Genomic DNA, 21,213 nt, shown 5'->3' with positions numbered 1-21,213 from the left:
CTTAGCAACGGCTGGGCTCCTCCCTCCGGTGTCGCCCGGAAAGCGCTCCGCCGCGCCTGGCGGGACTAGGGCCGGGCGCGCGCAGCGGTCCTGGGCGGAGCGGAAGACGCGTGGAGCCGTGCGAGGACCCGTGGGTTGTGCAGGTGTGAGTCCCACCGAGATCCCTCGTTTGGGTCTCCGCGCCTCTGTGGGGACCAGCCGTCTGGCCGGAGCCCGGCAGCTGCGAGAGTGGAGCTCCTTGGCCGGGCCCTGCCGCAGGTCGTGCCGGGTGTCTGTGAGCGGGGACCTGGTTTCTGCGCGGGCGCTTACATTAAGATCTTGCGGGCCCTCTGGGAAAAGGGTGTCCAAATTTTCCCTTAAAAAATTTTTTTTTCAGTGCATTCCACCCCAAGAAAAGTCTGTCCAGGCAAAGTTAGTCCCCTAGGAACCCTATTCTTTATTTTTTAGTGTTTGGAGTGGTTTTGGGGCCTTGGTTATGAGGGAAGGAGAAACTTAGTACAGACATAGTGTGCCGTGCAATGTATTTAAAATATTAAGGTTATGATTACATAATAAGCAAAGAGGCTGTTCCTTATGTCTGAATTATTTGGAGGGAATGTAGGATAAGTCAGGAAGTATATTAACACTGCAAGCTGCCAATTCCACGAAGTTGGATGATAAAATCGCTGCTTGACTCAAAACCACAATATTTTAAGAATTACTTCTGTCGGAGCCCCAATGTACCATGAAAAACTAAGGCAAGACAGTCTGTCTACATGTTGGGTGGTGTGTATGGAGGGTGCTGTTAACCTGTATGAAAAAGTTGGTACCTTGGGTTTTTTAACATGGATGTTGGACCTGTACATATGTGACCAGGTTCTTAAAAATAGGGGAAAAAAAATTGAAGTAGGTTTTAGCTAGTACTGAATTGGTCCAAAGTACAGAATAGGGGAGTTTTATATAATGTTCCATTGGGAACTGAGTCAACTTGTAGCTAGGAGGAGCCTTTTCCATTTTTATTTTAGAAAAAAAAAAAAAAATCTGCCAGGCTGCTAATTCTGCCATGCTGCAGATGGCCCATAAATGTTTGTCAGATACTTCAGTAGCAGGTGCATAGTGGATACTTCTTTTTCAGAATGGTTTTGATTTAGTTAACAAGTATTTGTTGAATTCCTCATGCTGCCCTAAGACATAGGAACAGGACAGATCCGTAAAGAATTCTGCTGTTGGAGAGTTGACTGCTAGGAGGGATAATTTCACTAAAAGGTAACTCCAAATTAAAGTACAGTATGTGAAACTAGTAATAAGTGCATGAAAGTAAAGAGGTGTAAGAGATTCTAGATGGCCATGGGCCATCTAGAATCCTGACTTTGAGACTAAAAATAGAGGATTATGTGCAAGGTAGAATTGATACAACTTGATTAAGTTGGGGGATAAAGAGGGTAGAAGGAGAAAAAATTAATTTGTTTTCAACCCAGGTTGCAGAATGATGGGTGAACCATCAAGGTAAAAATATTTGTTAATTTCTTAGGAATAAAGTTTTTTTATGTTTTCTCAGTAACCCCCACCACTTCACTTGTATTTCCCACACATATTTGATGTTAACAAGTATGTTTTGAATCATCATGTTTGCAACAAATGATTTGTACATATTAGAGACAGGCTGTTGATTAGGTCAGGACAGCTATCCTGGTCATATGGTTTTAGAGACCTTTGGAGGGAGCCACCCCTAACTTGGAACTGCCCGCCTCTTCTGTGTAGCCACCTCAGCCCTAGGTGAGAGTGTGTAGGCGGGGCAAGGCGGGGAGCCATCGGCATTTACCTTTCACTGTCTGAAGGTATTTCTGTTGTCTGATTTTTGTAGAGGAAGGACATTTTATATAAGGCTTTGCTGATATTCATTTAGTTATATGGATGGAAGTCCAAGTGAAATATAGGGGGATATTTCCTTTCTTTTTTTTTTTTTTTTTTGCGGTACGCGGGCCTCTCACTGTTGTGGCCTCTCCCTTTGCGGAGCACAGGCTCCGGACGCGCAGGCCCAGCGGCCATGGCTCACGGGCCTAGCCGCTCCGCGGCATGTGGGATCTTACTGGACCAGGGCACGAACCCGTGTCCCCTGCATCGGCAGGCGGACTCTCAACCACTGCGCCACCAGGGAAGCCCAGGGGGATATTTCTGAGGCATCTTGGGAGGAGTGCACTTTGGGGCTCTAGAAAAACTCACCAGCAGTATTTCATTGAATGTCAGGCAACCACATTGACTTTCACGACACCCTTGGGGACTGCATACTTCCCCAGTAGGCCTGGTATGGCAGCACATGCAAACCCCTACATAGCTACTGGAATACCTAGAGAAATGGAGTCAGGTTGAATTAGACCACTCCAATTTCTTTTTTAGGTTGAGCCCCATGACCTGGATAACTCAAGACTTAGCCTAAAAATGTTTTTAAGAACCTCAGGCAACACCAGAACAAACCCAAACCAAGAGGATTTAGGTACCAATTAACTTCTTAAGTGTAGTGATGAGACCTTTGTTGGCTTGTGAGAGTTGACCTTTTTTTGGCCAACAAAGGATTTGTAGCTCCGATTTCTGGAGACTAATAGGATCTCTTCCCAGTCTTTTAAGTCTGCTCCCGTCCTTAGAATGAATTTTTGATCTTAGGCAAGATTTCTTTACCCAGATTTGTAGATGGACTCTAGAAATCTGCAAACCACCTGAAATTGTGTGCAAAATGTTGTGTCTGTAAGTACATTTTCCTAGAAATAAGGTTGAAGACTGTCATGCAATGTTAAAAGGATATGAGCCTCAAGAAAAGGTGGCAGCTTAATGTCCTGCACTTTCTCAGTCATTGAGGGCATATTGACAAAGATAAAAGCCATTTTTAGGTAGATGATTTGGAGTGGAGGTCAGATAATGTTTTCCATTTGTGAGGCAAGAAGAAGGGGTTGGATCATCATTTTCAAATATCACTTTCTCTGAGCAACCCAAAATGTAAACCTGTACCTAATCAGTACACGTCAAAAATATTTATTGTATTTTGGCTTTCCCCTTGGGTAAGTTTGGCAAGTATATTTTACTTTTCCTTCAATGGCTAGCATCTTTTTTCTTTGTACTTGTTTATTTGGGTCTCAAGCTCCCTGGGATTTACAGTCTATAAAAAGCTCCTGATGACTAATTAAATTAGTATCACTAACTCCTTGTTAGGAAATTATGTTGTATATTATGTTCCACTGGACTCTGTTCACTTTCTGTTTGGGAGAGCACAGAAAGTTTTCTGTTGCAGTCACAGCGTTTCTCCTGTCAGTGTTTGTACTCAAAGTGCCTGGAGTCTCATAGTTAAACACCACAATGCCATAAGGCTTTAGAATATGAGAATCATTTTACAGCTTTGGAATGCATATCAAATCAAATGGGCCCCAGTCTCTTTTCTCCCTCGAAGTATATTGTGCTTACAAAAGATTTGAATAACAGTTTTGGCAGCCATCATCCTTCTTTGAAGGAAATATTTAAGTGGGAAAATTACTATTTTACCTCTAGAACTGAAGAATCTGAATGGTATATATTTTTGAAAAGCAGTGTGAATTCTTAGAGTGGGTGAACATTGATGTTACTCTGTAAAATTTTAACATTTATAAGATTACACTTTAATCTTTATATATATGCATATATCTTTATATATAGTCATGTATTTCACCTTTTGGGATATTTTACAAGTTATAATTGGTAATGAATGACTCTTATTTTAATGGATGTTTAGTTATATTTTTATGTGTTTTAATTTATGTTGGAGAAGACTACATCTTTTAGAACATTAACTAAATTTTACTGATTTCACTGGAACCTTGGATTTTCATTAGCGTTCAGACTGAGATCTGATATCACATAATATTAATTGAAAGTCAGAGCTTACAGGGTTGAATAATCTCCTGGCTGATACTAACATTAAAACATTACATTCCTAATATTAAACAAAATTACTGTTTCTGGGACAAAAATAGTCACTGAAAAATAGATCGTTCATACCTAAACTTTATATTTGAAATAGTTTTTCTAGGCAAGAGCCTTCCTATTTTTATGGAGGGAATAGCTTAAAAGGGTAATTTATTGTTTTGAATATATTGCTTTTTCATTTTGTATTTTAAAGCATACTAATTTAGTGGTTTAGAAAACTTATTAACGTTTGTTAATAAATACTAAAAACAGCACACAGTTGTGAATTAAATTGAGTAATCTTTTCGGTAGAAAGTGAGTAAAATGTTTTCTGTTTTTTATTTTGTCTCCCACTTTTTTTTTCAGTGCATCTATGATATGTGTTTTAGAAATAAAAGTTAAACTTTGGTCTGAATGAAAAATGTCTCTCAATACACCTATATTTCTCAAAGAAAGGGAAGAAGATAATTCAAAATTTGTGGAAATACAACAGTCACAAACTACATCCATAGCTGCAGAATATCCTCTTCAAAACTTATGCTTAGCATCTCAAGAAGTTCTTCAAAAAGCTCAGCAAAATGGAAGATCAAAATGTCTCAAGTGTGGTGGTTCAAGAATGTTCTACTGCTATACATGTTACGTCCCAGTTGAGAATGTACCTATTGAACAGATACCACGTGTGAAGGTTGGTGAGAACTTTAATTGTTTGGAAGTAGGAAAATAGATTTTAAAAACACGTCTCATATATACCTACTCTAATATAACTGATAACCTTGATAAATGATATTATTATGAAAATGAATTGTATTAATAGAAAGTTTAATCCTGTAGATTGGTAAACCTATATTTTTTTTCCTCGTCTCTAGAAAAAGAGGCACACATTTCCAAAACACTTGCATCTGAGATGAATGCTCTTGTTTTTAATGAAATCAGTTACTTTTTTAAATTAATGATTATAATTCATTTACTACATAGAAAAAAACATGGTATAAACTTGAATACTACAAGAGACAAGTTTACAGACTACATGAAGGAGCCTCAAAAACTACCTCAAGGGCCTTGGACTGCCCTTTGAGAAAACATATCCTGAAGGAACTAGGGTTGATTTTTGCTTAGGCAAAATCATGAGTTCAGCCCCATCCTGTACGTGGAGATGGAGCACATGTCAGTGACCAAAACTAAACAAAACTAAAATTGAAAGACTAAGACCTACTCATTGGGCTGTGTTATAATTGTTGTGATTTAAAGCCAGATTTAAAAAATTGATTTGAGTTGATTGCTTACCTTATACTTGTTGCTTACCAAGACTATTTTTGAGTAGATAAAAGGTCTGTAGACCATCATGTCTACGAAATCAAAAAATTTATTATGTGTATGTTAACTTGCCTAACAGTGACCCGAACTTTAGGAGCAAATCAAATAGTGTATGAAATTTGACTGCTGCCTGTTAGAACTTTAAAGAGACCAAACCTACACATGGACTCATTAGAACTTGCCAGTATGAAAGTTGTAACTATATTTAAAGATATTTAATGTGGTGATTTTAAGGTTCATTTAAGTTTTCAAGTAAGAAAAATACTTTAACACTCATATTTTGTTACTTGAATTGTAATTTAGCCTACATGTCACCTTGGCAAGTCCATGGTCTGCTTAGGGGTCTCAGATCACTCTTATAGGCTATTGGAAAGTTTACTGGCCAAGAATAAGTAAGAATGGAATCCAATCAGCTTCACAGTTACCTCAGAAAAACTGAGAGCCTGAGGACAATAATTCTTTTTAAGTTGCCATTATCTTATAAGAATATTACATTTTGAAGTATAGTTTTGGAGGTATACACAGAATCATTTCATCTATTTATGTCATAGCCACATATAGAAAATATCCCATTAAAAGTTTTATCTTAAGATATATTTTATTCAAAAGGATTGAAGATCAGAATAATAAAAGTTAATAATATATTGGCAGAGCTAATGTTTTCATAGGAATTTAATAATTGAGGATTATTTTTCAAATCAGTGGTCTAATGTCCACTATTTAATCAAAATGACTCAAAACACTATGCCAAGAGTTTGATCAACTCTAAATGGCCTACTGGATGGTGCAGAATTTTCTGAAGTGTTTTATTTTAATTGCCAGAAATAAAATTTTATATGTTAATATAAATACTAAAATACTGTTACTATTAGTAGTAATAAAAACTCTACAAAATTTTCTTTCTAATTTCTACTTTATTTTTACAAATTGTGTAGCATTTGCTTTTAGATAGCCTGCTTGGGAAGGGAAGATGACTACATAAAGAGTAAGTACCTCCCAAGCTATAAATTTTAGTCTAGGGATTAAATTCATAAATATGTATCTTTTTAATGCAGAGTATAATTTTTTAAATGTCGTGACAAATGCATAAGCAAAGGTAAAAAGTGCTCTTGGTTTTTTTAAAAAAAAGGAGAAAAAAAATCATAAGATAAAAGAAAGTTTCAGCTCTATTAGAGTCCTAGAATTGAAAAGACTCTCTTTGGGAAAGTTGATAATCACATGGAAAAAGGCTTAGGTTTTTCTGCTAATGGCATTTTGATAAATTTGGGCAGAAAGATTTGTGGTAAATCTCTTATAGAAAACATAGACGTTAGAGAACAGATTGATCTTCTTTAAATGTTTGAAACCAGAACATTTCTACTTGAACTCAGTCTGGTCAACTCTAGTGGTATTACTCTGCACCCTGTCATTATTTAAGATGTATCTTCCCTTAAAATGTACAAACTAGAGCACAAATATATATTTACCTATTTTCATGATTTGACCCGTGTCTGGGCTTTTGTTTCATAGTATAATTCTCAGGCTTACTCAGGGGGAACTAAATATACCTGGACTGGCACCCAGGAATACTTTTTGAGCACAAATTTGGCATAATTGTTTTATACTTGTAGATGTTAGTCCGTAATAGCTAGGTTCATGATTTGTAAAATACATTAATAACATTCAGTCCTGTTTTTTTTTTGCGATACTTGGGCCTCTCACTGCTGTGGCCTCTCCCGTTGCGGAGCACAGGCTCCGGACGCGCAGGCTCAGCGGCCATGGCTCACAAGCCCAGCCGCTCTGCGGCATGTGGGATCCTCCCGGACCGGGGCACGAACCCATGACCCCTGCATCGGCAGGCGGACTCTCAACCACTGCGCCACCAGGGAATCCCCCAGTCCTGCATTTTTGATTTAAATGATATCCTTCAGAGATAGCCAGCTGATCAGAAATGTTGATGATTACCTTTGGAATTTTCAGCTCTACTCATCGGCCGTATTAGAAAGTCAATTTCATTAGTATTAGAATACTTTGTCATGACCTGCTTTCTTTTTCTTCTTTCCTTTTTCCTACCTTACCTGGGCTAAGATAATGCTGAGCTGGTACTGAGAGACCCTGGGGAAAGGGAATGTAATATCAGCTGGGACTGAGCGTCATGAGGAAAGTCTGATGTAGAGTTCAGCCAGAGGTAGACTAATGTAAAATTGTTTGTGAACTGCCTACTTAAATGGCAAATGTTCTATAACTAGAAGTTGGTTTGATGATTTGAAGCAATTGGCTCCAACTTATAAATGATCACTAGGCCTGAGTGGGAGGGTAGGAGACATGGGGTTTGAAACCCTAGATTGAAAACTATTTGGGATATTTATGACCCTTCTAGGGTATATACTGTCCTCTTTCCATATAATCATCCTGAAAGATAAACTATGTACGGTTGGGATCATCTAGTAGCATACAGCAACTGCCCCTTTAAAAAACAGTTCTGGAGTTAATGATACAGCATGGATGAATCTCACAGTAATTATTCTAAGTGAAAGAAATCAGATGAAAAGAGTACATATTTTATGATTTCATTTATACAAAATTCTAGAAAATAAAAACCAACCTATAGTGGTAGCAGATCAATGGTTGTCTAAGGACTGTGGGTGGTAGTTGATGGGGAAAAGGGGAAGGAGGGAGGCACAGGAAGACTTTTGGGGGTGATGGATTTGTTCATTATCTTCATTGTGGTGATGAGTGCAAAGGTGTAACATGTTAAAACTGATTAGATTGTACACTTTATTTATTGTATCAATTTTATCTCTTTAATAAAGCTGTTTTAAAAAACAAGAAAAATAGTTTTGTAACTATTTTGTAACCAGGGTAAAATAGCTATGTGCCCCAGGGTAAATGCCTAGATTCTTGCCTTTTAGTGTGGGATGGGAGCTGGAAGAGTGCTTATCGTAACAAGTCATTTGAACTCTACAGTGAAGAATCCATCTCAGAGAGTTTCATATATATAATGGGGGAGATATGACTTGTCTTTTATTTTCATAATCATGGCTGAATGCAGGACTTGTACAAGCATTATACAGAAAACTAAACCAAACAAGTCAGTGAAATAATAGAAAAATCTAACTCAAGAAATTTGTAGATAATATTATTTTTGCGTAGAGACAGGACATAGTTCATAGTAATTAAATAATGAAACCTTAAGGAAAATAGGCAAAATGATTTTGAAGAGAGTTATTTCTTATATAAAGAGTGTACCTCCTAGAACCATTCTGTTACTGTTTTTTCCAGTTAATAATTAATTTCACTTGTGCTGTTAATTATGCTGAGAATCATGATGTTAAAATAAAAGATAATACCTTTGACCTGATGTTTAAGGAACAAAATTTTAGCTTGAGTTTTAGATCTGAAGCTTTTGCCCAAACTTATGTTTCCTTTTAATATATTGTAAAATTAATAGACCTAAAAGTTTATAGGAATTATAAAAAATGTCCTTGGCACAGATATTGAAATGCAAAGAATATGACTCAGTGCCAATGTGATTTAAATGAAAGTGACATTGGAACATTGCTATAAGAGAAGATTCTATGTTAAATGAGTTGAAAATAGTTGTTCTAGTACATGATTAACAATGTTGAGGAATAAATTTGTGTTTCCTTTATGACTGTTACCATTCTTAGTATTTGTTCTAGAAAAGTATGACTTTTCAGTCCATAAGTGTATTTATAGGATCTTAGTGTGAACTTGCTATTTAAGCTTTAAAGACGATTTTTGTTAATGTAAAAATTAGAATTTTTATATTTGTTTTGTTCATTTGTCTTTTTTCTTTAAATTTTAGCTTCCATTGAAGATTGACATCATTAAACATCCAAATGAAACAGACGGCAAAAGCACTGCTATACATGCAAAACTCTTAGCACCTGAATTTGTGAATATTTATACATATCCTTGTATTCCAGAATATGAAGAAAAGGACCATGAAGTAGGCAGCTTATGTTTTTTTTACAACTTTTCACGTTGAATCAAAAAATGAATTTTAAACCCCATTGCCTTTCTGAACTTACTTGAACATAATTTAATATTTTGTTTAGTGATCTAGGGTTAAATCTTATATAGCACTAAACAACGCACAGTTTACTTCATCATTGTCTTCAAAGATCCTAGATGTTGAGCTTTTTTGAGTCTGTCTTTCTACTTTTTATTGTTTGCATTATTTCTTCAGGTTTTTACTCTTTGCCAGTACTACTAGGCCTGCTTTTACTTTTCTCCCGTCTCCATTCTCCTGCCTATACTACACATAGATAGTCTAATTTGATACAAACTGAGAAACCAGATTACAAATGTTGTTGGAATTTCTCCAGAAGAAGAAGAGACAGACTAAGGTAGAAGGATTTTTAGAAATTCTCTCTAAATTAAGAGCATTAGTACATGGCCTTTGTAATATTTCTTTTGGCTACTCAGAGGCCGTCCTTACTCATTTCTAGATTCTTAATTGGTTTTCACATAGTTGAAATGGTCACGTTAGTGACAGCTGGTCTTGTTGAAAAGTGATGTTGCAATAGATCTCAAAAAACTAGGGCTTGAATACTTCTGAAAGAAGCACATAAACCCTTTTAGGTCTCTTGGGGGAACATTTGTTGGTATGGTTAATTTAGAAGCAAAATTAAAAATACATTCATTTGTTCAAGGAAGAACTTGGTAAGTTTTTCCTTTCCCATCAATATATTTATATTTTTTGGTTGAGTTTATAGAAAGTTGTGTTTGTAAAAAATATATGAGTTTTGGATCTAGGAATATATTTGTATTTCCTTCTCTGGTCAGCTAGGTTATCATCTATGTCAATATAAAAAGATGTGACATGCTTATAGTCCAAGAAAACTAAAAAGCCCTGGACTTAGCTTATTGGGTATGGGGGATATGTAGGCATGCATCGTGAATGTCTGAAAAACTTTTATAATGTCGAAGTTTATAAATTCAAGATTTTAAAGTTTATTTTAATATTTATTTTTTCATATTAAAAATGATACATTTTCATTCAAGAAAACTTGGGAAATAGAGAAACGTATGGAGGATAACATCTGTAATTCTATCAACATTTGTTCATTTAACAGATATTTAGTGGGTGCCTGCTTTGTGGCAGGAGTTTTTATACTTTGGATATACAGTACAGTATATAAGGTCTCAGTAAAAACATGCTGAAAGAAAGGAGGTGCCATAATTTACTGAATTATTCCTTGAAAGTTAGATTTCTTTAGTTTTAGTTTTTCACTGTAATAAGTATACTTTAACAAATATTCTGGGTATTGTATGTGTGTGTTTAGAATTATTTTATTAAGATAAATTCCCATATGTGAAATTATTTGACCAAAGGGTATGAACATTTCAAGACTCTTGACTTAAATTGCCAAATTGCTTTCACAAAGAGTTATACTATTTAAACCTGATGTCAGTAATGGCTGTAAAGGCCTATTACACCATTTCCTCACCAGCACTGGCTGTATCATTTGTTTTATCGTTGCTTATTATATAGGTGAAAATGGTATTTAATTATTGAGGACTTTTCAATGGTTCTTTTACAAAGTACCCCATACTTTGCCTTTTATCTTATGAAATATTATAGACTTTAGTTTTGTGATTTAAGGTACAATTAACTGAGCTTCTCTCAATAGGTGAATAACTTATTTTGAAGTACAAAAATAATTCTAGGTAGTGTATTATGATTATAAATTACTAGGGAAGAGCCAAAAACTTTACCATATATATTAAAGAGGCACATATAATAGAACCTAATGCTTGTTTCTCAGATACTCAACATATTTTTTCCTCTTAAAGTTTTAAGTCAGAATTTATTAATTTTGAAGATCATAATAGCACACTACTAACTTAAGCTTCTTTGCTTTAGGTTGCACTTGTTTTTCCTGGACCTAACTCTGTTTCAATAAAAGAAATTTCTTTTCATCTCCAAGAAAAGATTCAAAATAATGTTGGAGGCAAAAATGATGACCTTGACAAGCCATTCATTAAACGCAAGAAAACTGAAGAACAGGATTTGAATGACAGCAAGTGCAAAGACACGACACTGAAAAAAATTGTATTCATAGATAGCACCTGGAACCAAACAAACAAAATATTCACTGATGAGAGACTGCAAGGTAAGAGAAAAAATGTTGCATGTTTTTGATTGTTCTGTCCCCCAACTTTCATTTCAAAGAACTTCAAACCTACAGATTTATTGCAAGAAGAGTTGCATTGAATACACATACATTTTGCCACATTTGCTTTATTTTTCCTCCTCTATTATATGTATGTTTGTGTACTTAGATATCATATATGTTTTTGGTTGAACCATTTGAAAGTAAGTTGCAGGCTTTGCAATACATCACCCTTAAATACCTAAGTGTACAACTTTTAAGAATAATTGCATAATCACTATACCGTTATCACTCTAAGAAAATTAAGAAAAGTTCTGTGATATCTCATATGCAGTCCATATTCATATTTCCCTAATTAACCCCAAAGTATCTGTTGTAGCTCTTTTCCTCTGATGCAGCATGTAAACTCAAATTGCATTTGGTTATTATGTCTCTTTAGTCTCTTTTAATGTAGAACAGTCCCCTGTTTTTGTTTTTCATGACTTAGACTTGTGTGAAGAGGATAGGTCAATTGTCTGAATGTTTCAATATTAGATTCAGTTTAAATATTTTTGCAAAGATACTTCAGATAAGGATAAATACAGGGTTGTCCATGACAATTCCAGTTTATATCTATTGTTTTGATATAATTATTAATAGCATCCCCTTTCACTCTCGGAAATGAAGCTGTTTGGCTGATTAATTATATGGTTAACCTATTCATAGCTCAGGTTGTATACATCAGATCAGGAGGATATAATGTAAGTTGTTCCATTACTGCTGATAACTTTAATTCCTTGATTAAAGTGGTGATTGCCAAATTTCTCCATTATAAAGGTTATTTTCTTCATTGAAATTAGTAGTAATCTGTGGGGTGATGCTTTAAGACGGTGAACTATTCCCAACTGCTTTTTACCGAGTGGTTTTAGTATTTATTGATGACTGTTGCCTAAGGATTACAAAATGATGAAATTTTAATATTATTATTTCTTCTACATTTGTTAGCTGGCATTCTTATGTAAAGAAGAGCTTTTCTTTTTTCCCTCTCTTCTTTTTTTCTCTTTTTGAGATCACTGTGGTCTTATGGATTTCCTTTTAGTTCGGTGTATTATAATGTATCATGATTGTATTCTTTTTGATGTCCAAATTGTCTAAAATTTTGCTATTGGGAGCCCTTCAAGTCCTTTGTGGCATGGCCTAATTAGTCTTTCTGTTACAACAGGATGTCCCAAGTTCACTTGTACTTTTTTTACTGCCCCAGACCTAGAATTAATTACTTGAAGGAGCTGTGGTTCTTTTAGTGGGGAATGGTATTAGAAACCAAGATCTGGTAAATTTATTACTGCTTGGATGTCATTGCTTCAGTGGACAGAGCCAAAAGAAATAAATACATATATATTTTGAGTTCACATGGATAGTTCCAATTCAGATTTAACATTACTTTCTTTTGTTTTATGTTTGTATGTTTTTCTCTTAGAGTGAAAAACTTAGTGTCTAATAATAATGGTTTTAAAAAGTTGCTTTACTTGCCCAATAACACAACTAGTAATATGAAGAAAGTTACTTGTCTTGTTCCCTTGCACCTTACTCAGTTCTTCAGTCTTTCTCAGTAGTTTCTCTAAAAACTTTAGGTTTATTTCTAGCTCTTGGATGGCTTTATTTGTGTACCATGTATGATTAGAAAGCACAAGAGCTACCCAGTTGGTATTAGGCAGTTTCCAAAACAGTTTCAAACCGGGAGAGCTTCTCCCAGGCAATTGTTAAAAATATCCATCCTCTAGAAAAGAAAGTTTATGACACTTTTTGGAATCCTGTGATAATTAGTCCCAAGCTAAAGTGAGCGACAATGCTAGATTTACCTAACTTAATTTATATCGTTTATATCTCTTGAAAACAGCATACATGTTAGAAAGATTGCTTTGTCATTCTAATTCTGTGTGCTTGGGTGTATGTGTGTGTGACAGATAGGCAGAGAGATAGAGACAAAGAAGTGTGTGTGTGTGTGTGTGTGTGTGTGTGTGTGTGTGTATGAGAGAGAGACAGAGACAGAGAAAGATGACGGAGCATAAGATTTGCAGCGTTGTTGCTAATGTTTAATAGATGAAACCCTAAAGTCCCGCTCTTTGGAGTACTGCCTGCCACGTTACCTTGGATGGTTACAGCAGCAAGTTACTCCTCAGTTTGAAGATTTTCCTGAGCCTTTTCTTTAAGTTACTTTATATGGTAATTGAAAAGGTCAAGTGAAGAACATAAGTGATAACACTTGAAAAATTTGTAAAAGGAACTGTTGAGGTACAATTCAAATATGTTTTCAGCCGTTGTGCTTAAGGCTTCAAATCACATTTGTACAAAAAATTTCTATTTCTCAGATCACATAGAAAGTATCATATATTTCAATTCTGTGCTACATCAGAATTTTAAAAGGGATTTCTTAAACCCTTCAAAATCATGAAGTAAATGGATTTCTAGAGTCAGTCTTCTCTGCGTGCCCTATTTCACCCCCTGCCTCTTCTGGCTCCTCATTGCACCACAGGAAATATTTAGGGCTTGGCATATTTATAATCTCTACATATGTGAAATACCAGTTTCCAGATAAGCCAAGTTACTTCCACAAGAAACAGCCCTTTTTTGTTATAAATCATTGCCATTAGGTTTTAAAACGGTTTATCATTTGATAGGATTAAACTGAACAAACCAACTCTAAACCTCAGTTTAAACCCTCAAATGTAGTGTATTGGAACGTTTGTTTCTGTTATCTTATTATGAATGTTGAGATTAAGAATCCCCTTAACAATGTAACATACTGTTTTGCCAGACTTTACAGACAGAGAGCTGTAGATGTTTTACTGCTGTCAAAATAAAACATTTGAAGTTTGAGTGCCTAATTTAATCATAAAAAGTAAGCCCTCAAGTGAAAAATGGCATAACATCCTTGAAGATCCACCACAGAAAGGCTTGGGGGAATGCAGTGGGGAAGGATGGTTTCTTTTTGTTGGAGAAGGAGTCAAAATCGTTAAAACTAGCATTCATCACTTCCATAAGTGGTGCTGGGAAAACTGGAGAGCTACATGTAAAAGAATGAAATTAGAACATCCTCTAACATCGTATACAAAAATAAACTCAAAATGGATTAAAGACTTAAATGTAAGACCAGATACTTTAATAAAGGAAAACATAGGCAGAACACTCTTTGACATAAATCAGAGCAATATTTTTTTGGATCCATCTCCTAAAGCAAAGGAAATAAAAGCAAAAATAAATAAATGGGACCTAATTAAACTTATAAGGTTTTGTACAACAGAGGAAACCATCAACAAAATGAAAAGACAACCTATTGAATGGAAGAAAATATTTGCAAATGATATGACTGATAAGGGAGTGATATCCAACATATATAAACAGCTCATCACATCAAAAAGCAAATAATCTGATTAAAAAATGGACAGAAGAACTGAATAGACATTTTTCCAAGGAGGGAATACAGATGGCCAACAGACACATGAAGTGATGCTAATCATTAGGGAAATACAAATCAAAACCACAATGAGATATCACCTCACACCTGTCAGAATGGCTATCATCAAAAAGAACACAAGTAACAAATGTTGGTGAGGATGTGGAGAAAAGGGAACCCTCGTGCACTGCTAGTGGGAATGTAAATTGGTGCAGCCACTATGGAAAACAGTGGAGGTTTCTCAAAAAACTAAAAATTGAACTACCATATGATCCAGCAATTCCACTCCTGGATATATATTTTTAAAAAACTAAAAACACTAATTGAAAGACATATGCACCCCAGTGTTCATAGCAGCATTATTTGCAATTGCCAAGTTATGGAAGCAACCCAAGTGTCCATCAACAGATGAATGGATAAAGAATACGTGGCATGTATGTGTATATATATATATATACACATAAACACATACAAACATACACACAGAATAGAATACTACTCAGCCATAAAAAAGAATGAAATTTTGCTATTTGCAGTGACATGGATGGACTTGGAGGGCATTATGCTAAGGGAAATCAGGCAGACAGGGAAAGACAAATACTGTATGATATCACTTATATGCAGAATCTAAAAAATACAACAAACTAGTGAATATAACAAAAGAGAAGCAGACTCACAGAGAGAACAAACCGATGGTTACCAGTGGGGAGAGGGAAGGGGGGAGGGGCAATAGAGGGGTAGGGGAGTAAGAGATACAAACTATTAAGTATAAAATAAGCTACAAGGATATATTGTAAAACACAGGGAATATAGCCAATATTTTATAATAACTATAAATGGAGTATAACCTTTAAAAATTGTGAATCACAGTATTAGAAAGTTGTAACATATAATATCATACGGCATACTTCAATTAAAAAAGATTTGCTCTTTTTAGATTAAATTATTATTTAGTTTTCCTTTTTTGACCTGTATGTGGTTTTCAGGACTCACATTGTAAACTTACCATTTTGTTTCTAAATTTGTAGCTATAGCTTATTCATTTTCACTGCTGTGTAATATCTGATTGTGTGAATATACTACAGTTTACTCTGTCTCCTGTTGGTGACACAATTGAATTATTTCTAGTTTTTGCTGTTACACACAGTGCTACTATGAACATTCTTGCACATGTGCAAGCTTTCTCTAGGAAACGAACCTAGAAGCGGAATAGCTCTGTTGTTACATATAAGAATGTTCAGTTTTCCGAGATAATGCCACCTGTTTTCCAAAGTGTGGGTATACAAATTTATACTCCCATAATTAATGTGTAAGAGTTCCCATCGATCATAACCCCTCCTACCATTGTCTTGCCAAATGTTTGATTTTTGCCAATAGAGTGGGTATAAAGTGGTATCTCATTGTATTGATAATGTGCCTTTCTCTAATTACTAATTGGACTGAGCATAATTTTGTTTGCTTATTTGGCCATACACACGTTCTGTTCTATGAACTATCTATGTCCATCTTTCTAGTGTTTCGTTTTTCTTATTTATTTGTATAAATTCGTTATATATTCTAGAATATAGATAATAATGTTTGAAATATCTTCTTGCAGTTTGTGGCTCCTCTTTTAAATTTCTTTATCTTTTGAGGAACTGAAATTCTTAGTGCAGAATTTATCCATCTTTCATGTTTACCACTTTTGTGCCTTTTAAAAATCCTCTCTACCCCAAGATATTTCTAATAATTTGTTCATAGATGTAAAAAAATATTTTCTGTGTATGTGAGATGTGTTTCTTCCTTTTCAGTTCTTGTGCATCTAATTAATTTATTATTTTTGTATTGCTGTGTTAACTAAGACCTCCAGTGCAGTATTGAATGGAAGGCGTGTGGAGGTCATCCCTGTTGTATTTCAGTCTGATAATCATTGTCTTTTAAATGGCAGGTTTAATCAGTTTGTATTTCCTGTGAGTATTGATTTATTTGGACCTATTTCTATCATCTTAATTTTATTTTTATGTATCTTGCTCTTTACTACTTTTTTCTTTTCCTGGCTTTTCTTTTTCATATTCCATTTTTTAATATTCCTATTTTGGTTCTTTTAGGGAATTGTACTATGCACATGTAACTTAAAAAAATTCAAAGTCAAACATTTTTACCTCTCCTTTTGAACACTGTAAGGCCTTAATACACTTAAGCTTGATTCATCCCCCTCCTAGTTATTGTTATTTTCTTCATTATTTTTTGTTCTGTCTTTTATTTTCAGACCACAAATTAGATATTATTATTGTTTTTCTTTAATACTGGCATCATTTCTTTGGATTTGCATAGATGTTTACCATTTTCTTTGCTCACCATTCTTATAACTCAGATTGTTTTTTCTGAAATACATCTAGAAATTCATTCCATTGGATCTCCAGTTGGCATATGTTTATTGGCATATTTTTGTTTGTCTATTAATATTTTTCACTCTTGTTCTTGATATATAGTTCTGCTGGGTAGGTAATTTTAGGTTGCCAGTTATTTCCTCTTGGCACTTTGAAGATTTTATTCCAGAGTCTTCAATATTTTATTGTTCCTAATAAAAAGTCTCCTGTCATTTTGATTACCTTTCTTTTGTATATGATCTATCTGTTCTCAATGGCTACTTTTAAAATATTCTCTTTAGTCTTGCTCTTTTGCAGCTACACTACTATAAGGAGGATCTCTGCACTGATTTCTTTGTATTTATCCTCCTTGAGATACATTATGTCATGTATCTGTGACTTTGCATTTTTTAAAATAGTTTCTGAAACAGTCATAGGCATTATCTCTTTAAATGCTATCTCTCATCCATTCTCTTTGCTGTCTCCCACAGAACTCCTATTAGATATATATTTGATCCTTCATATCTCTTAATATCTTGATATGTTTTTATATTATTTATTTCTTGTCATTCTCTGCCACATTTCTTAGGTAGCTGTTAAGTTAAAGTGAGGCGTGATAGTAGGAAATCATTGATGACTCAGAGGTTCCTAATCTGGGTCAGTGGGCCAATTTTGATATTACCTTCTTCATTTTTATTTCTCACTTTAAAATAAAATACGATTTTTAGAAAGTATTTGCAAACTAAATATAATGTGAGTCTGAGTATTGGTCTAAGGTACTAAAAGCATTCTGCGTTTGTATGTTGACATCTGAGTTGTAAGAGATGAGAGTACTATTGTATGATTTCATGAGTCATTTCCTCTTTAAATATACAGGAGCAAGACATTAGCTGACTGCGTTATTGAGTCTCTGAAACACAGATGTGACAGCTAATGAAACAGCTCTAGGTACTCTGTTCATGAACATAATAGCCAAAAAGTGATAATCCAGAAGTAGTTTTAACAGTATTAAGGACCACTAACCTGCCTACCTGGTCTCAGTGAATTTCAGAACAATATTTTAAATGTCAGTTTATCAAGGAAATGAAACTCTTCTGAAAATTGATGAATTTAGTCCTGTCACAGATTAAAGTCAAAAAAGACACTGGCAAGTAGAAGACAGAAAGAGATGAACATCTTAAATGTTAACTACTTTTAACAAATTTGCTACAGGTCCAAGACTTATACATAACTGTCATGGATAAGATTTCATCCTGTGTTTTTTATTGCTGCCGTATATACCTTAATACATTTGAGAAAATATCCTATTTGGAATTGGGATTGAAGGAATTTAAAGAAAATCCTTAAAGTAATTAAGGGAAATTATTATTGTACCACACCCTGTGGTTAACAGGAAATATTTATACTTCTCTTATTTGTTTTTGGCAGGGTTGCTACAAGTTGAGTTGAAAACAAGAAAAACTTGCTTTTGGCGCCATCAAAAAGGAAAGCCAGATACCTTCCTTTCCACAATTGAAGCCATTTACTACTTTCTGGTAGATTATCATACTGATATTTTAAAAGAGAAATACAAAGGACAATATGATAATCTTTTATTTTTCTACTCTTTTATGCACCAGTTGGTAAAGAATGCCAAATGCCCTGGAGACAAGGAAACAAGGAAACTTACCCATTAGTTTTTCGGAAGTCATTTAATGTAATTTATTTTGCTAAAATCAATAAAATTATAACTGTGCTTTGTTTATTCCTGGGAAATATTTCTGTATAATGTCTGTAAGACCACTTGAAAAAATAAGGTTTTATTTATTTTACTTCATATTTTTTAAAATGAAGTTATTTCTAAGGGAGTTTTCAGAGATAGTGTTGGCTGAAAAATTCAACTTGGCATATGTCAATTTTATTACCATATTTTAATATAATGTGTTGTATTTATATATATATATGTAATTAGATATAATTAGATATTTGTTTAGATATCTTCATATCTTTCCACCTATACTCACAGAGTCTCCTCAAGTAATTTGTTTAAGGTTAATGGCAAACATGGGCAGAACTAGAATTGTAGCTCCAGTCCCATAGGGCTATTTCTTCTTAAGTCCACCCTGTCTGTGGTGGACATTTGTTGCTTTTTTCATCTGCCTGGCATCTTTTTTAGGGAGAAATTGCTAGCAATCATGTCCTATCATAGGGATGGACGTATGACCCGGTTTAGCAAGCAAAGTGCCTAGTGATTGATCCAGGGATGAGCACATGTCCCAACATCCTTCTTGATAAGTGATATGGTTGCTCTAGGAGATAGGGTTTATTTTTCAAAAAGCAGTGGTTAAAAGCACAGACTCTAGAGCTAGACTATCTAAATCTAAGTCTCAGCTTTCTTTTTTCACCTACCAGTCATTTGTCAGTTTCTTCATTTCTGAAGAGATGGTAATACAGTAGCTATTTTAGGATTATGGTGAGGTTTAACTGAATTAATGTATCTAAGGGGCTTTCAACAGCAGCTGACATATACTAAGTGCTATAAATGTGTTTACTCTTTTTATTATTTTATGAAATTGTGAAATAAGCATGATGTATATAATCCTAGAGCTACTGGTGACATCTCTGCTGCAGGTGGCAAGAGCTTGCCTTAGAATGAAGCCAGCAAAAGAAAGCAGAGTGGAGAGATAAAAAGACTGAGTCCTGAGGACATCATTTAATCATCTAATCTAGCTGCTTGTGAATGGAACCCTACTGTGCTGAATAGCTTCTGTTTGCCCTCTGGATCCACCCTCCACTCTTTCCCATTCTGCTCTCTGCTCTGTGAGGTAGGTCCCCTTGACCACTGGCTTTTGCTTGGGATCAGCAAATGGAAGCACTGCAGGAGATTGAAGGTTGAAAGGAAAATGAAATTATTTATTTCCCTTGCTCCTTTCCTGGCAGGTCACCATGGGTTGGGTGTGTCCTTCTACTGAAGGTCATCCTATCAGGCATCCCTTTCCCAGCAGTTATTCCAGTTAACTTCAGGCCCATGCTCCCTCCGTTTACCCCTTTTCACTTATATTGTGATGAGTCCAGGGTATTAATAGCCCCAGAGTAGGTCATTATACCTTGCTGGTTTTCCTAAACCCTGCCTATACCTTTGTAAATAGTAATTTTATTATATTTTTCTCAAATGTTCCCATTTGAAGTTGCCCTCTTTCTGGGACACTGACTGTTAAATTTCACCCATGTGGGTGCTAGAAATAACAGTACATTTCCCAAAGTATACTCAGTGGGACATGTGTTTTTATGAATAAATGAGTAATTGGTAAAATTTGTTTGCTGCACCTTATATTCCCCTGTTAGAGATTCAAAAGGCACAAAATGAAAGTGCTGAAAAGTCCTGAAATAAACATTTTGAACTTTATTTAAGTTAGTATTTCTTAAACTTATTTGAATAAGTAATACCTGCTAATATACTGTGGAAATAGAACATTTGAAACATTGTACTTTAGAGCAGTCCCTGATTAATATATATGTGGCAGTTGAGGCCTAAAGAGATTAAGTAACTTGCCTATAAGGTCACACAACTAATTAGTGGTAGAACCTTATCTAGAATCTAGGACTTCTGATTCGGTTCAGTGAGGTCACCATTATATTATGCTTTTCATTAAAAGGAATATGGATTATATAAGGTTTGAATATTATTAGTCCCATACTCTTAGCCAGATAAACTAGCTGACTTGCCTATTAGTTAATAGGCGATAACTGGCTAGCAGTTATTTTTCAAGAATGGAATTAAAATGGATTTCTTCATGTTTAGAGCTTGACCTTAGGAACAGAAGAAGGCCTGAATTGATTTAAGCAGGGCCAAAGTTGGATTCCTCTGGGCTAAATTTGAACTTTCCTGAGCCAAAATCTATTGCCATTTAACTGGCTCTCCAAACCAACAAAATATAATTGTTAAAAGGGAGAGGGGGGGAAAAAAGAACTCATTTGCCCCTATCTTACAGCTGTCTTAAGAAAGATAACCCATATACTCCATAAGAGCCTAATTTATAACTAAGGCCAGAAAAATCTTAAGTTTTTCCCCCCAAGTAATAATAATACCTGTTTGAACAATGAATTG

The 21,213-nt window shown here is 34.9% G+C and overlaps 1 protein-coding gene across 6 annotated transcripts; it reads left to right on the top strand.

Annotated features, from left to right (window-relative positions):
- Window positions 1–68: 68 nt before the first annotated feature.
- Window positions 69–20,816, top strand: DTWD1 (DTW domain containing 1). Of its 6 annotated transcripts, none has more exons than XM_029236193.1 (6): window positions 69–143; window positions 1,169–1,245; window positions 4,276–4,594; window positions 9,032–9,175; window positions 11,096–11,345; window positions 18,555–18,875. In XM_029236193.1, the coding sequence occupies exons 3-6, from the start codon at window positions 4,331–4,333 to the stop codon at window positions 18,800–18,802; spliced, it is 906 nt and encodes a 301-aa protein (XP_029092026.1). In that variant the 5' UTR covers window positions 69–143; window positions 1,169–1,245; window positions 4,276–4,330; the 3' UTR covers window positions 18,803–18,875. The 6 variants fall into 6 exon arrangements, with proteins under 6 accessions (XP_029092026.1, XP_029092030.1, XP_029092028.1 ...); XM_029236195.1 differs by having other exon boundaries at window positions 115–258; window positions 18,555–18,872; XM_029236198.1 differs by lacking the exon at window positions 69–143 and adding an exon at window positions 19,737–20,816 and having other exon boundaries at window positions 311–1,245; window positions 18,555–18,661.
- Window positions 20,817–21,213: the final 397 nt, after the last annotated feature.

Source organism: Monodon monoceros, unplaced genomic scaffold (assembly GCF_005190385.1).
Source record: "Monodon monoceros isolate NGI ecotype Baffin Bay Population unplaced genomic scaffold, NGI_Narwhal_1 Super_Scaffold_21, whole genome shotgun sequence".
In the NCBI taxonomy this organism is placed as follows: domain Eukaryota; kingdom Metazoa; phylum Chordata; class Mammalia; order Artiodactyla; family Monodontidae; genus Monodon; species Monodon monoceros.
This window is presented reverse-complemented; position numbering and strand designations above follow the sequence as displayed.